A 16495-nucleotide genomic window follows, 5' to 3' on the forward strand; every position below is an offset into this window, starting at 1 on the left:
TTAAAAAATAAATAAATAAATAGATAAATAAATAAATAAATATGTATATGTATATATATATATGTATATGTATATATATGTATATATATATATATATATATATATATATACATATATATATATACATACATATATATATATATACATATACACACACACACGTATTATTATTTATTATATACATATATTATTAACTAAAGTATTTATTTCATTCTCCTTTGGCTTAGTCTTTATTTCAGAGGTCGCCACAGCGGAATGAACCGGCAACTCATCCAGCATATGTTTTACGAGGCAGATGCCTATCCAGCTGCAACCCATCACTGCGAAGCATCCATACACACTCATACACTATGGACAATTTAGTTCACCCAGTTCACCTATACCATGTCTTTGGACTTGTGGGGAGTCCGGAGCACCTGGAGGAAACCCACACCAACATGGGGAGAACATGCAAACTCACAGAAATGCCAACAGACCCATCTGGGACTCGAACCAGTGACTTTCTTGCTGCGCCACCGTGACGCTGATTATTATTATTTATTATATAAATACATCATAACTAAATCATTCTTTTTCTTTCGGCTTAGTCTCTAATTCCCAACTTCTGCACCGCTCGACGCAGAAGATGGGGATTTCTCAACTTTTCAAGAGCCAAAAAACAGCATCAGCCAATCAGATTGCTTCATGCAAATACCCCAGCTCAGACAGTAGCCGATTGCAGACTAATTTCATTGGCTGATGCTGCTTTTAATTATAGCCCCAACTTCAGACACGCCCTCCCTGTCAAGTGCTGACGCTGAAGCCACGAGCGTAAAAGGAGACTTTCCCCTGTTAAGAGGAGTTTTTGTCTTAACCTCTGTGACAGCGAAGTGCAAAATTTATTTCAGAAAAGTTCATTCATTCATTTTCCTTCGACTTAGTGTTTATTTCAGAGGTCGCCACAGCAGAATGAACTATTCCAGCATATGTTATACAGAGTGGATGCCCTTCCAGCTGCAACCCAGTATTGGGAAACTACCATACATATTCCTTCACACACACACACACTCATACACTTTGTTAATCAATTCCACTATATTGCATGTTGTTTGAATGTAGGTGAAACCGGAGCACCGGAAGGAAACCCAACACCAACACGGGGAGAACAATGCACACAGAAACGCCAAAATGCCCATCCAGGACTCGAACCAGTGACCTTCTGCTGTAAGGCCACAGGCTAACCACGGAGCCACCGCGCCACCCCTATATATATCATATTGTATGATTTTTTTATTGCATGATTACCAACGTTTATTATTGACATATCCTCCTAGTACAGCTAGCCTTCAAAGAATAAGTGAATGAGGATGAATTAAAAAATCATTGATATTAATATACAATTTATCTATTTATTAATTTACATATGCTTTCTAAAAGTTTTATTTTATATGATTACAAAGATATCATTTGTTATTTTTGTTTCATTTAATAAAAAAATCTAATACTATCAATAATAATATCTATATTTTTAAATATATTTTAATAATTTTTTTATAATAAATAATAAACAAATAAATAAATAAATAAATAAATAAATAAATGGCAACAACAAAAAGTTGTAATAATCCCAGTGTAGTGAATGAAGGCAGAGTTTTGCAGGATCACCTCCTGATCTCCAAGACGTGGAGTCCGAATGTGCTGCTGATCCTGTAGTTCCAGGGCAGAGGAGGCTGCAGAGGAGCGTCATCCTTAAACCTGCGAAGACGAACATTACGGACTCACTCTGGACATTCAGGCCCCGTTTCCACTAATACGTTTTAGTTTTAAAACACATACATTTTGCTACGATTATGCCGTCCGTCCACAGTTCCGGAGTTTTCAAAGACAGCGAAAATGAGCTGTATTGGAAAACGCCTGAAGATCTGCTTTTCAGTTTATAAATACGCTTGCTGCTCCGTCTCAGTGTGGATGGGGGAAAATGGAGACAACTGAAAACTGCAGACATTCGCCAGTCTGCTTGGGGCTTTTCCCTCGATATTAAGTAGCCTACAGGCAGTTCAGTTCTGCATCCTCTCCTTGTAAGTTCAGACTTCGCAAGTTTGATGTGGAAAACAAACTCCAGAGGACACGTCGGGTAAAAACAGTGTACTTTATAACGTCATTCGCATCACCTTAGCTATGTTGTTTCATATACGTTGTTCATGTACATCGTTTTTATATCTTAACAATATAAATGAAAACATGATATAAGGAACTGCCTATTTTCATTTTGATATGAACTTAACGGACATTAAAAATGTTGTGGCGATGTGTAGCAGCATATTTATATGAGTGTCATCTTCACTGTATGCATATTTATAACAAAATGGAGCCTATAACATCACTGCCTCCTTTCATTCTCACTTTCACTCTCTGTTAACGTCACTCATCGACTTATCTTTGCGCTCAGCCAAAACATGTTACCTGAGAACAAGTAATAGATTCAAAAGACCAAAGAGTGGTTAGATAGAGACAAGATGAATTAAATATCTCGTTTAACAACTACACTGAGATGAAATTCAGTGGAAGATCTTGATGATCTGTCCGACGTGCGCTGCTCTCACCTGGGGAGGTGTGCTCAAATGCTGCAGTGCATGAGTGTGTGTGTGTGGTTACGTCATAGGTGGAGCGTGTGTAAGGCTGGGGAAGGCTTAGCCTCCCCCTGGCCAGAGACCAGGGAGATAGCAGCAAAGAAAAACCTGCTTTGAAAACATGTAACGGGTGCAAGGCGGAATATGAGGTTGATGATTAACAGAACACTTTAGTTTTTGTACGTTTGTCAATCAAATTTAAAGCCCCCCTCCACACAAAAATGGAACCGTCCAACTCCGCACTGCACTGATGAGCGCTGTTTAGTACTGGAGTTGGTAGCAACTCTGAAAACGAAACCAAAGTGCTGGCTAGTGGACTTTTCTGATTTGCTGGTCAATGACAAGTAATAAAATGACGAATGATTATTACGAGAGAGGTATAATAATTTATTATTCTGGTTTAATTTGTTTTCAGCATCAATGAAATGCCTTATTTTGGTAGTTGTAGCGTAGTAGTCTAGCCTAGTGTAGTAATCTTGTTTAGGCGATCGTTTGGAGCACTCGTTTTTTACATTTGAAAGGTCTGAAAACATAACAGGACACAATATGTTGATCTTACACAATATGTTGATCTTATTTGCAGTGTTGAGGAAAAGTAATAGGCCTACATTACAATCTAAAGTCACTTAAAAAGTAGCTAAATGTATTAATGACTTTTTAGGGAAAGTAATGTGAAAGTATGTGTTATTTATTTATATGCGTTTTTTTCAAGCGGCAACCTCCCGCTCTCCCTCGGGAAGCCAATACGGAAGTAACTGAAACTGCAATTCATCAAAGTTCCGCTAGTCCTGGCTCCATAATAGAGCAAACTGGAATTGAGCCCACTGTTAGAATGGCCAACTTTACAGCAGAAAAAAAGGTGTTTACAGCCTGGTACAAAGAACTATTTTGGTTCATATAGCTATTATTACCCTTCATGACAACTGTGAGGGGGGCGAATTTTTTTATAACTCATCCATTTTCTTTATATTAGGTTATATTAAGTTTGCATAATTAAGGGCGTGGCCACTTGAGTGACAGCTAGGTCTCGCTGGTCGCCGTCACTTCACCTCAGCTGAATCCGGCAGATTAGCCACTGATCTCTGCATATTCATCGTATTTTTGTGTTGTTTTATGTGGCTTTACACAGTCAGCTGCCTTTTGGACTTATTTCTTACAATTATCAGATGATATGGGATGCTGTGTGCATTTAATTGTGCTCACAAACCATTCACGTGGCCTCGTTTCCCATGTGAGTAAAGTTATATACTTGTATACCATCTCTATAAGTGTATTTGTTTGATTTAAGATCATTTATCATTAATATTTTTCTTTAGACCCGTAAAGCACTCCAGAATGTGACAGATTGATTAGCTGATGGCTCTAGAACAGTCATCTGAAGCGTTATCATACAGTGTTATGCTGGAGTTCATCAATTGTCTTGCATTTACTAACACACACACACACATCTGAAGTGTTTGGAAGTATTTCGCATTTTCCTCCTGTAGAAAAACATCATAAGAGCAATGTTTAGTGGCTCAATGTATGACTACAGTGTTTTTAAAAGTCTAATCACTTTATTGATATAGTGTACAGCCAAGCACATGTGGTCAGAACACAAACGAGTCGCAGGTAATAAAGTATCAAGCGTTTCTCCCAAAGTAAAGTCTGTCTGCCAGGTCTAAGCACAGTGCCAGCAGGTGTCTTTAGCTCCGCTCACTCTCCGCCTCTTTGCCCTTGTTTGGTATCCCGCCGTGGGTGCGATGCCGCGCAAACAAAATAGCGACGGTTGGCCACGCCTAGCTTCTTTTGCAGTGTTCAGAAACCTATGGGTGACGTCACGGATACTACGTCCATATATTTTACAGTCTATGTTTTTTTAAGAGCAGTTTTAGGCTTATTACATTGCTTATTTGCAGATTCTCAAGCATAAACTTAATTTTTCATAAATGGTCATGATTCAGTATACTTGCACTTTACTTTATTTCATCAAATGTAGGCCTGTAGATTATTTGGTTGTGTTCGAAACTTACTTTTGAAACTCCATTCTTCACTCGTCATCATTACTGATCTGCATGCCCCACCTACTGGCGGATAATGATTTTGCATTGTTATTCTGCGAAGTGTTTTCTACAGGGGTGATTAATGCAGCAAAATGTCAGGAAGTCGAGATTTTTAATTATGTTTTAATTTATATTTCCAAATAATATAAATCTAATTTAAACAAAGTTAAAATTAGTTAATGGCTACTGAATCACCTTTATTTCGCAATGGTTGCCTCTAATTTAATTGCCAATAACTTTACCACTGTAACACGGGGAGTGACAGAGACAACTGAGGTTTAGGATCCACGTGCAGGTTTATTCAAAGTCAGGGAAGCAATGGTCAACACAGGTGCAAACAGATGTATAAAGGCAGCCCAGAATCGTAGTCAAACACAGGCGAGAGGTCGGTAGACAGGCGGCAGACAAGGAGAAAGGGAAACCAGGCAAAGATCAAAACACCGAGGAACAAGACTAAGGGAAACGCGTTGTAATGTCACTTTACAGATAACAAGACTCAGCCAAGGAAGTGAGTGTGTGTGCTGTTTAAATAGTGTGTATAATCAGTCTTTGACAATCCTCAGCTGGTGCAAGTGTAATCAGTCAAAATGAGGAAGCATGTGTGTTTGTGAACGGAGTGCATGTATGAAAATGTAGTCCATGAATGGCGGATTTGTAGTCCATAGGTTATCGTGAAGGTGAGTGCTTCCCAGCGACCTCTGGTGGTTAGAGATCGCTGGTAATCATGACAACCACAGCCCGTGATTATGCAAATAAACACCTAGTTTATGTTGTCATATTTTCATGGTCTTTTTTGTTGTTTCTAGTTCAATAAAAAAAAATGTAGTATCCGAATCACCGTTTAAAAATGCTGATATTTATATTTAAATAAAATGTTTTAATTCAATTTAAAAAAAAATAATTTTTTAATTAAATTTTCGATTGGCTTTGTGAAAAAGTGAATGATTTCGGATTCTTGACGCATTTTTGCGATTTATTTATTTACTTTTGCAAAAGGGTTGGACACTCAAAAATGTCACTTGTTAAATCAATTACTGTATTACCAGAGGTCATCTGTTGAATATAATAGACGTTTGTTTATAGGCGGTGCTTTTGTTGAAACCTCTTCTTGGTCGGTCGCAAATCTTTTAAATGCATTAAAAGGGCAGCACATATCTTAGCCTTACCCTGGAGTTTGTTCACCCTCCGCCTATGGGTTACGTCATGTGTGTTTTCAGCAGTGTAGTGTGGACGGAGAGCTGTTCAGACACGCTGGGTGAAACACCAGTGTGGACGTGGATCGTTTTTATTCTGAATGCTGTTTTAAAACTAAAATGAATTCGTGTAAACGGGGCCTCATGCTGTAATGCAGGGGTGTCAAACAGTTCCTGGAGGGCCACAACACTGCACTTTAGATCCAACCCTGCTTCAACACATTGACCTGTACATTTCAAACAAGCCTGAAGGACTCAATTAGTTTGATCAGGTGTGTTTAATTACAGTTCAAGCTAAACTGTGCAGAGCTGCGGCCCTCAAGGAGTTGAACACACATGGGCTGTAACCGAATTCAACACCTACACTGTAAAAATAAAACAGTGTATACTGGAGCCTTCAGACTTCCGTGTGTGTGTGTGTGTGTGTGTGTGTGTGTGTGTGTGTCTCACCAGGTAATGCTTGGATCAGGAAAGCCCTGCACTGAGCAGGAGAGTTTAACATCCATGCCGCACCACACCGTATGAGGACGCAGCGGCACGCAGAAATCTGGAGCCTTCAAGCTCAAATCCTGCACAAGCTTCAGGTGCTGCGCAGCTTTTCTCTCCGCCTGCACACATTACACATTTACATCCAGGTTTACCAGCACGCCAAGTTAAAGTACACGCAAATGAGAAATAATGCACTTGTAACTAGAAAAAAAGACTGAAGTTGAGTCACAAATATCAAGCAATAGGGTTTATGCTGAAGCATGCTAATAGGACTTCTAATTTGCCAGTAATCTGGGTTAAGCGCTTCGGGTGAACTGTTTGCAATTGCAAAATCGGTGCGTTTGAGGTCTGTTTATTTTAAAAATCATCGATCTCCACTGGCTGAGTGATATCTGATATATAGTCGGTCTCAGATTGTACAAGAAGCACTGCATTAAATTACATTTTCCCCGCCATGTCTTTATAATATGAGCATTTATTTTACCCCAGTGTATTCAATGGAGCTTTTGCGCTAGCCTGCCGATTCTGACAGGCGCGTGCGAGTAAACGGCTTTTTGTCTCGTTTTACGCTTGAACAACTGAAGGAATGCCAAAGTCTATTTAACTGATTGTATTTTAATTACATTACAACATCAATGCTTTAAAAGGAACGGTATAAAATGGAAAAAAATTCACAATAACAGGTCACCGGACGTTTATCAGTATGGGAACAACACTAGCTCGGCATATACCCTATTACTGTTGTTACGACCCTGGTCTAGGGTCAAAGACGCAACATAAAAGAACACCCGACAAATAAACTTCACTTAATGACTCTTAGGTGTCGGGTCTCTTTATTTGTCTTTTTTCTTTATCAGCCAAAAACACGAAGCCAATAACCTCGGAGTGGACCCACAGAAAAAGAATAAACAAAAAATACACACTAACTAAAGACCCGAATGAAACGAACTACACCTAATAAAATAACAGAAATTAAAATACAAAATCTACACCTACCTCCCTGACTAAGAACAAAAACAGGAGAAAATATTTACAAAAAGAAAAGTGTGGCGTCCAACTCCTACTGCCTCTTACTGTGTACAATATTTACAATATTAACAAATCAACAAACAAACAAACAAACCAAAAGCAAAATAATAGGAGGGGGAAACATGGATGGATATCCAACACATAGTCAAAACTTATACAACAGCACGGGAATCACAATCAACAATAACACTTAGCAACCAGAATAATTTTATCACATCAAACTCAAATACAACATGCCAACAGTACTCGCTCTCCCGCCCCACACCTGTTGTTCCCTTTTTAAAGGACGCCCTGGGTAACTTCATCTAATCCCAGGGCATGTCGTCTGCATGAAAAAGGCGGGGCCTACAGATGGAAAGAGAGGGGGGAATGGGGGGGGGACACACACACACACACACACACACACACACCTGCCAACGCAACACTGTAATCTTTTAAATGTTTTTAGGTTTACCTAACTCTTACACCATGACCTAACAACACTCGACAAGATAACAGCAACAGGCAATTTTTCAGTCTGCATCAAAATTGATGTGACAGAAACATTTAAATACCAGCCACTGCACTCCTGACAATATAGTAGAGTTCAGAAATAAACGCAAAATAGGTTTGTCCTCTTGCTGACAGCTTCAGTTTGTGCAACACAGGCTCAATGTGAAAACGAACCCCCGTATACATTTCAGGAGAGTGTGCATTATGTAGCCAGAGGTACATATGGGTGCATTTCGTCTTTTAAACGAACGCTACGGGGTGGTATGACGCTGTCAACGGCTTCTGTTTCTTTTTTGCGCTACCAGCTGACTGCTTACCTCCGTGTGGACGGCTTTTCCACTGTTTGCCTAGTAGCTCGCCTTCGTCGGCGAACATGAGATGCAGAGAGGAGTTGTTTGCGGAGACGGACTTCGTGTTCATCGAAGAACCGTTACAGAAATAAAATATAAATTAAACAAGTAAATAACAGGGTGAGAATGTGGTAAGATCTGAAAACGTGGTAAAAATCAGACTGTGCTGTGAGAACTTTTCTTTTTCTGGATTGCTTTTTGAAACACTATCGGTTGGGTTTAGGGAAGGGGGTGGGTTGGGGTTTTGGTCGGTTGGTCAGTCAGTTGACAGCGACTTCTGGTGGATTTACGTGAGAACAGCAGGCACGAATGGATTACTGTAATGCTCTGTTTGCTGGCTGCCCAGCATCCTCTATTAATAAACTTTAGCTAGTACAAAATGCAGCTGCCAGAGTTCTTACCAGGTCTAGAAAATATGATCACATCACACCAATTTTATCCTCCTTACACTGGCTGCCTGATAAGTTTCGTATTGAATTTAAAATATTGCTTCTTACCTATAAAGCTTTAAATAATCTAGCTCCTGTTTATCTAACCAACCTTCTGTCTTGCTACAATCCAACCCACTCTTTAAGATCTCAAAACTCAGGGCTTCTGGTAGTACCTAGAATAGCAAAGTCGAATAAAGGAGGTTGAGCCTTCTCATTTATAGCTCCTAAACTCTGGAATAGCCTTTCTGATAACGTCTGAGGCTCCGACACACTCTCCCAATTCAAAACTAGATTAAAGACCTATCTGTTTAGTAAAGCATACACTCATTGCACCACTTAGCGGGTTTCCACACAGGTTCTGCATCTTGTTGATATACACTGTGAACATCAGCTACGCTAATTATTCTCTTTATTCTCCATTTCCACCTGGGGATACTCTTCCCGAGGCCCTCAGACTATGCAGAGTCACTGATTCGATCCAAGACCAGAGACGAGATGATCTCAAGTTTTCCATAATCCTGGACCAGGCCGTATCCTGAGCAGCTACTGTGGTGGTCATGGAGGAGTGGAGAACATGAGACTGATTCCTGTGATGCTCCAGGGACAAGACGAGTCTTCGCTGAGGTCCAGTTTCCAGCCTCCGGCGCCTTGACTGCAGCTCTGCACAAGACGTTTGGCCATAGGAGAAATGGTCGTGCCCAACTGAGCCTGGTTTCTCTCTAGGTTTTTTAATTCTTCACTTTCATCAATTAGTGAAGTTTTTCCCTCTCCGCTGTCGCCTCTGGCTTGCATGGTTCAGGATCTGTAGAGCTGCGCATCGTTGGATTTGCTCTTCATTGTTTGGACTCTCAGTAGTGATTATTAAACCACACCGAACTGAGCTAAACTGAACTGAACTGAAAACTGAACTACACTGTTTCAATTGACTATGATCTTCTATGTGAAGCTGCTTTGACACAATCTACATTGTAAAAGCGCTATACAAATAAAGGTGAATTAAACTGAATTGAATTACTTGTGAGAGAATTTTGAGATTTAAAAAAAATGTACTCAACGTCCTCTGGTGAATTTACAAAAACAAAAACTGCAAATAAATGTAGCACCTAGGATGTATTTGGGGCTCTCTAAAAATGTATACATGGCTACATTTTCAGTATAAGCCGGGGTTGAGTTTGTGGCAGCCTGATACATACAGTATAGGTTGTCTGCAATCATGTGGTTCTGGTGATGTGCGAGATTCAGATGGAGAGCAAAAACTAATCCCATTTATCCCATATTTCTAAGGAGAAAATAACCACGTTTGTTGGGTAGGGCTGCAACAATGAATCGATTAAATTGATTACTAAAAGCATAGGCAATCAATTTCAGAATCGATTCGTTGTGTCACGTGACACAGGGACATTTGATTATTAAAAACACTTTAGTTGAGCACGGAGCAGAGAGAACACTGTCTTGTATTCGAGATCTTATCCTTTCGGTCGTGACCCAAAGCTCATGACCATAGGTGAGAGTAGGAACATAGATTGACTGGTAAATCTGGAGCTTTGCCTTTCGGCTCAGCTCCTTCTCTACCACAACGGACCAGTACATCGACCGCATTACTGCTGCCGCTGCACCAATCCACCTGTCAATCTAACACTCAATCCTTCCCTCACTCATGAACAAAACCCCAAGATACTTAAACTCCTCCACCTGGGGTAAAGACTTTTCTCCAACCTGGATTTGGCAAGCCTCCTTTTCCAGTGAAGCACCATGGCCACGAACTTGGAGGTGCTGATTCTCAGCCACATCATACTCGGCAGCAAACCACCTCAGTGCATGCTGAAGGTCCATGTTCGATGAAGCCAACAGAACAACATTGTCTGCGAATAACAGAGATGAAATCCTGTGGTTCCCGAACTGGACCCCCTCTAGCCCTAGGCTGCGCCTTGAAATTCTGTCCATAAAAATTATGAACAAAATTGGTGACAAAGGGCAGCCCTGCCGGAGTCCAACATGCACTGGAAACAAGTCTGACTTATTGCCAACAATGCGAACCAAACTCCTGTTCATGCAGAGACGAGACGGCTCTTAACAGAGCGCCTCTGATCCCATAATCCCTTCCACAGAATGCCACAAGTGATACGATCGACTGCCTTCTCCAAGTCTACAAAACACATGTGGACTGGTTGGGCATACTCCCATAAACCCTCGAGCACACTGGTGAGGGTATACAGCTGGTCAAGTGTACCATGGCCTGGACGAAAACCGCATTGTTCCTTCTGGATCCTATGTTCAACCATCTTTATGAACAAAAACATTTGGAAGTCCATAAAATCTGTTCGGCATTTCTCATTTCAGCCTATTTAAATAAATAAAAACAACATAAAACAGAAACATCTTGATGTGATAGAGACTTCTATGTAGAAGAATCACTTCCTGCCCTCCATCTGAATTTTGCGCGTCATCAATGACATCACGTGAAAATAACTTACTTGGCTGAGAATTTGATAGTCATAAAATCTGGATTAATTTGCTGGAATTTTTGGAAATATCCATCTCTCACTCTCTCTCACCTGATTCCTGAGAGCCGATCGGTTGACCTGCTGGCGAATCAGATGCTGGTTTCTGAGCAGTCCCACCTCCAGATTCTCCAGCTCATTTCCAAACAGCGTCCACTTCTGACGCTTCTGCAGATCCTCAGCGCACATCGTCTCCTTTAGAGCCTCCCTTAGAACACACACACACACGCACACACATGCACACACACGCACACACGCGCGCACACACACACACACACACACCACACACACACACACACACACACACACACACACACACACACACACACACACACACACACACACACACACACACACACACACACACACAATATCTAACATAGATAAAACAATGAATGAATTTCACTACAATAATAAGGGACATGTTTGAAAGATACACAAACACAAGACTGCAGTTTAATAGTTCAGTCACTGGATATGTGGCGTTTTCTTTTTTCCAGATGTGTTTCAGCCTGTATTTTACAACAAGAACTGTCAGCCAAACTGGTACAAACAGGATTAAAATGAGCAACAAGAGCTGGTTTACAGGTGAGTGTGAGATCCAGATCAACACATCTCCGCTCTGCATCTGAAGCCTGATTTCCTGACTGACCTTTTCTGCAGGTTTTCCCCCCCTCGCCGTGACCGTGTTAATGTCTGCTCTGAACAGGATTACAGGCTCGCGACTAAAGCGGCTCTCGGCAGGAGCTCAATTGCAGGTAAACCTGTTAAGCGTGATAGGGGCATACAGGAGACGTGTTTTTTCCCATGATGCCGAGCGCAGAGAGCAGACAGCGGTTTGGTCTAATTCTCAGGTCACAGTTCACTACAGAATGACGAATACAGCAGCACAGTGAAAGAAAAACCAGCTGAACTAAAAACAAAACTCTGGAAATAGATGTGTTGATATTCAAAATGTGTTCTTTGTTGATATCAAAAAAATTAAAGGAGGATAAAATATTGAATGAATGAAAATATCGAGATTGTTTTTAATTTATAGGTACATATTTTGCAAAAAAAAAAAATTGAATTGGAATTCCATAAACAGTGAAAGAATGAAGGAGAAAAATGAATGAATGAATGAATGAATGAATGAATTAATGGAAAAACAATGAATGAATGAAAAAAATGAATGAATCAATGTATTACACCAAAAAATGAAAAGCACATAACTAGATAACAACTAGATTTTTTTGGAATTCATAGGTACATATTTTGCTAAAAAAAAAAAAAAAAAAAACCGAATGGGAATTCCATAAACAATGAATGAAAAAAAAAAAACAAATGAATGTATGAATGAATGTATAAATGAATTATTCAAAAAATTAAAGGCACATGGGTAAAATAATGAATGAAAATAACTAGATATTTTTTGGAATTTATAGGTACATATTTTGGTAAAAAGTCTAATGGGAATTCCATAAACAATAAATGATTGAATGAATGAAAAAACAATGAATGAATGAAAAATGAATGAATGAATGAATGAATGAATGAATGAAAAAACAATGAATGAAAAAAATGAATGAATGAATGAATGAATGAAAAAACAATGAATGAAAAAAATGAATGAATAAATGAATGAATGAATGAACTATACAAAAGAAAACAAAGAAACACATGGGTAAAATACTTAACGAATGAAAATAACTAGATATTTTTGGAGTATATAGGTAGGCATTTTGCTAAAAAATCTAATGGGAATTCCATAAACAACGAATAAATGAAAAAAAGAATGAATGAATGAAAAAAATGAATGAATCAATGTATTATACAAAAAATAAAAAACACATGGGGAAAAATAATGAATGAAATTAACTAGATATTTTTTGGAATTTATAGGTACATATTTTGCTAAAAAAATCTAATGGGAATTCCATAAACAATGAATGAATGAAAAAACAATGAATGAATGAAAAAAAAATTGTGAATGAATGAATGAATGTACTATACAAAAAAAAATAAAAAGCACATGGGTAAAATACTTAACGAATGAAAATAATTAGATATTTTTTGGAATTAATAGGTACATATTTTGTTTAAAAAAAATAAAAATAAATAAATAAAAATCGAATGGGAATTTCATAAAAAATGAATGAATGAATGAATGAATGAATGAATGAACGAACGAACGAATGTTTTATGCAAAAAAAAGCACATGGGTAAAATAATGAATGAATGAAAATAACTAGATATGTTTTGGAATTTATAGGTAATATTTTGCTAAAAAAATCTAATGGGAATTCCATAAACAATGAACGAATGAATGAATGAATGAATGAATGAATGAATGAATGAATGAAAAAAATAATGGATGAAAGAATGAAAAAAATAAATGAAAATTGAACGAATGAATGAATGTATTATACAAAAAATGAAAAGCACATGGTGTTATAATGAACAAATGAAAATAACTAGATATTTTTGGAATTTATAGGTACGTATTTTGCAAAAAAAATTAATGGGAATTCCCATTCAATGACTAAAAAATGAATGAATGAATTGATTAATTAAAAAACTAGTTATCAAATGAACAAATGAAAAAACAGCTGAACTAAAAACTGAACTAGAGAAATGTTTGTGATGATATTCAAAATGTATTATACAAAAAATGAAATGCACAAGGGGTGAATGAATGAATGAATTAATTAATTGTTCAATCAACGGAGAAAGAATGAATGAAAAGGAAATATTTAGATATTTCTGAATTTAAGTACATCACACTTAAATCAAAATGGGAATTCTATCAAAAATGTATTAATAAAAAATACACAAAAAATAGAATGAACGAATGAATGAATAAAAACAAAACAAATGAACAAATGAAAGAGCTAATTGAATGAACAAATGAATGAATGAATAATGAAATTAATAAAGGAATGAATGAACCTTAAAGAATAAACAAATGAAAAAACACGTGAATGAATGAACCAACACAAGTTAATGAATTGAATTAATAAATTAAGAAATAAACAAATAAACGAATGAACGTATGAATGAACGGGTATAATAAACATTAGCAAATATTCATAACAAACAAATAAACAAAAGATCGAATACATGAATGAACAAATGAATGACAAATGAATGAATGAACGAATGAATGAATGAATGAAGGAATGATGTCTGAAGGCAAATGATGATGCCTGCACCATCCAGCTCTTGATTTTAGGATACTCCCCGAGTTGAAGACACAAACCGACTGTGTGTGTGAGGGAGAGAGTGTGAGTGTATGTACATGTGTGTGTGAGTGTATATTTTTGTGTGTGTGTGTTTATATATGTATGAAAGAGAAGGAGTCTGTGGGTGTGGGTCAATGTCTGTGTGTGTGCGCCGAGTGTGTCTATGTGTCTATTAATGTGCATGAGAGAATGTTTGTGTGAGTTTGTGTAAGAGAGAGTGTGTCAGTATATGTGTGTAGAAAAGAAAAACTGTGTGTGTGGGAGAAAGAGAGTGCGTATTTATAAGAGAAAGTGTGTGTGTGTGTGTGTGTGTGTGTGTATGAATACACTGTCTTCATGTCCTTACTTTGTGATGTGTATTCAGTCTGTTTTTGGATTTGACCCCTGAACTCTGAGGACAGCTAGTCATTCAAACAGCCAAATAAACTGTGTTTGTTTGTCTTTATCTGTGTGAGAGTGTGTGTCTGAGTGAGTGTCAGGCTACGAGGCTTTGTGTGTATTATGTTTGTCAATGCGTGTGTGCATGCAGTACCATGTCCTGTGACGAGGGAACTTGGGTCCAGTCAGGATCTCTTTGACAGACATGACATCACCAGGAATGATGGGATAGAATTCACCCAAGGAGGCCTCTTCATCACTACACACACAAAACAACAACATCTGTGTAAGTAATGTGTATTTATATAGCATATTTATTGTGTATGGCCGTACACCCAAATGGCTTCACAATCATGAGGGGGGTCCCTCCACTCCACCACCAGTGTGCAATGGAGGGACTCCACTTGGATGATGCGACGGCAGACACAGGACAACGACGCCAGTGTTTCACCACACACCAGCTATAGGGGGAGTGGACGGAGAGACAGTGATAGAGCCAATTCGGTGGATGGGGATGTTTGGGAGGCCATGATGAATAAGGGCTGAGAGGGAATTTGGCAAGTACACCAGGGTTACACCCCTACACTTTACGAGAAGTGACATTGGATTTTTAATGACCACAGAGAGTCAGGACCTCGGTTTAACGTCTCATCTGAAAGATGGCGTTCACTGACATTATAGAGCAGAGGTGGGCAAACTACGGCCATATGCGGCCCGCTGAACACTTTCATTCGGCCCGCGAGGGAGTTTTTAATGTGCTGCTTCTGAGTAACCGTTTGGTTTCAGAATTAGTAAATTAAAGGGCACCTATGGTAAAAAATCTACTTTTCAAGCTGTTTGGACAGACATATGTGCATGTATGGTGTATAGACTGTCATATTGGGGTGATATAAGCACACCCAGTGCTTTTTTTTCAATTTAACAACATAAAAAACGGTGGACCAATTGGAGCGGTTTTCAAATCGACCGCAACTTTACGTAGGAGAGCGGTCCCCCCGCCCACCTATATTGATTGACAGGCGCGTCATCATATCCTCAGTTTGTTGATTCACGTCCGCCATTTTCAGCGTGAGTCGAAGCGATATCACTAAAGGAACACGCTAGCTCTATTTTTAGATGCAAGGCTCATTGCACAAGATCAATATTCTCCACATTATCGCTCTAATCAGAATTATTGGTTGTATCTTTAGGTAGGTTTGCGAACGTGTACTTCTCATTGAGTCTACCTTATACTTCAGCCGTTTGCATTTCTCGCGATCCCAGAAGCTCCCTGTGATCTTAACTAGCATGCGCTTTAGAATTCTAAACATCGGTTTCTATCAGGGTACACTCAAGTCGACGGCTGGGCGCTGCGGACCGCTGCAGAAACCTATGTTTAGACTTCAAAAATGCGTGGCGCGACGATTCGGGACACTTCATGTTTCTGCCGTGCCACAGAGAGTGTCTGGTGTGCCGTGTCGCGGCTTCAAGCAGCGCATCCGGTGCCTCAGTCAAAGTTAATTCAGTGTGTGTGGTTATTAGTTTCTGTGTACAAGCTCTGCACTTGAAACTAGCACACAGTTGGCTGTAAAACTGTACAAAGACACAAATGATTTTGTACTCTCTGCTTGGTCTGTGTCAGAGTCGTACATGTACGACTGAATGCTGAACCTCTCACTTGAGCTCCTGCCTGTCAGACTCTGTTGCAAATGCAGAGCGGGTGAGCTCATGGCCCCGCCCCCTTGTTACATTGGCGGGAAGCCGAAACTAGTCTACATGTG

At 39.0% G+C, this 16495-nt stretch overlaps 1 protein-coding gene across 1 annotated transcript in view; it reads right to left on the reverse strand.

Moving 5' to 3' along the window:
• Nucleotides 1-15017, reverse strand: part of myom3 (myomesin 3) — a 97519-nt gene extending 82502 nt beyond the window's left edge. The window contains exons 1-5 of the mRNA XM_056475073.1: nucleotides 14890-15017; nucleotides 11191-11344; nucleotides 6295-6452; nucleotides 1645-1734; nucleotides 855-856 (exon numbers count right to left, since the gene is read on the reverse strand). Of these exons, the coding sequence (XP_056331048.1) occupies nucleotides 855-856; nucleotides 1645-1734; nucleotides 6295-6452; nucleotides 11191-11344; nucleotides 14890-15017 (532 nt within the window). The remainder of the gene's footprint in view (nucleotides 1-854; nucleotides 857-1644; nucleotides 1735-6294; nucleotides 6453-11190; nucleotides 11345-14889) is intronic.
• Between the last annotated feature and the right edge of the window lie 1478 nt (nucleotides 15018-16495).

The sequence above is a fragment of the Danio aesculapii genome, chromosome 16 (assembly GCF_903798145.1).
Source record: "Danio aesculapii chromosome 16, fDanAes4.1, whole genome shotgun sequence".
In the NCBI taxonomy this organism is placed as follows: domain Eukaryota; kingdom Metazoa; phylum Chordata; class Actinopteri; order Cypriniformes; family Danionidae; genus Danio; species Danio aesculapii.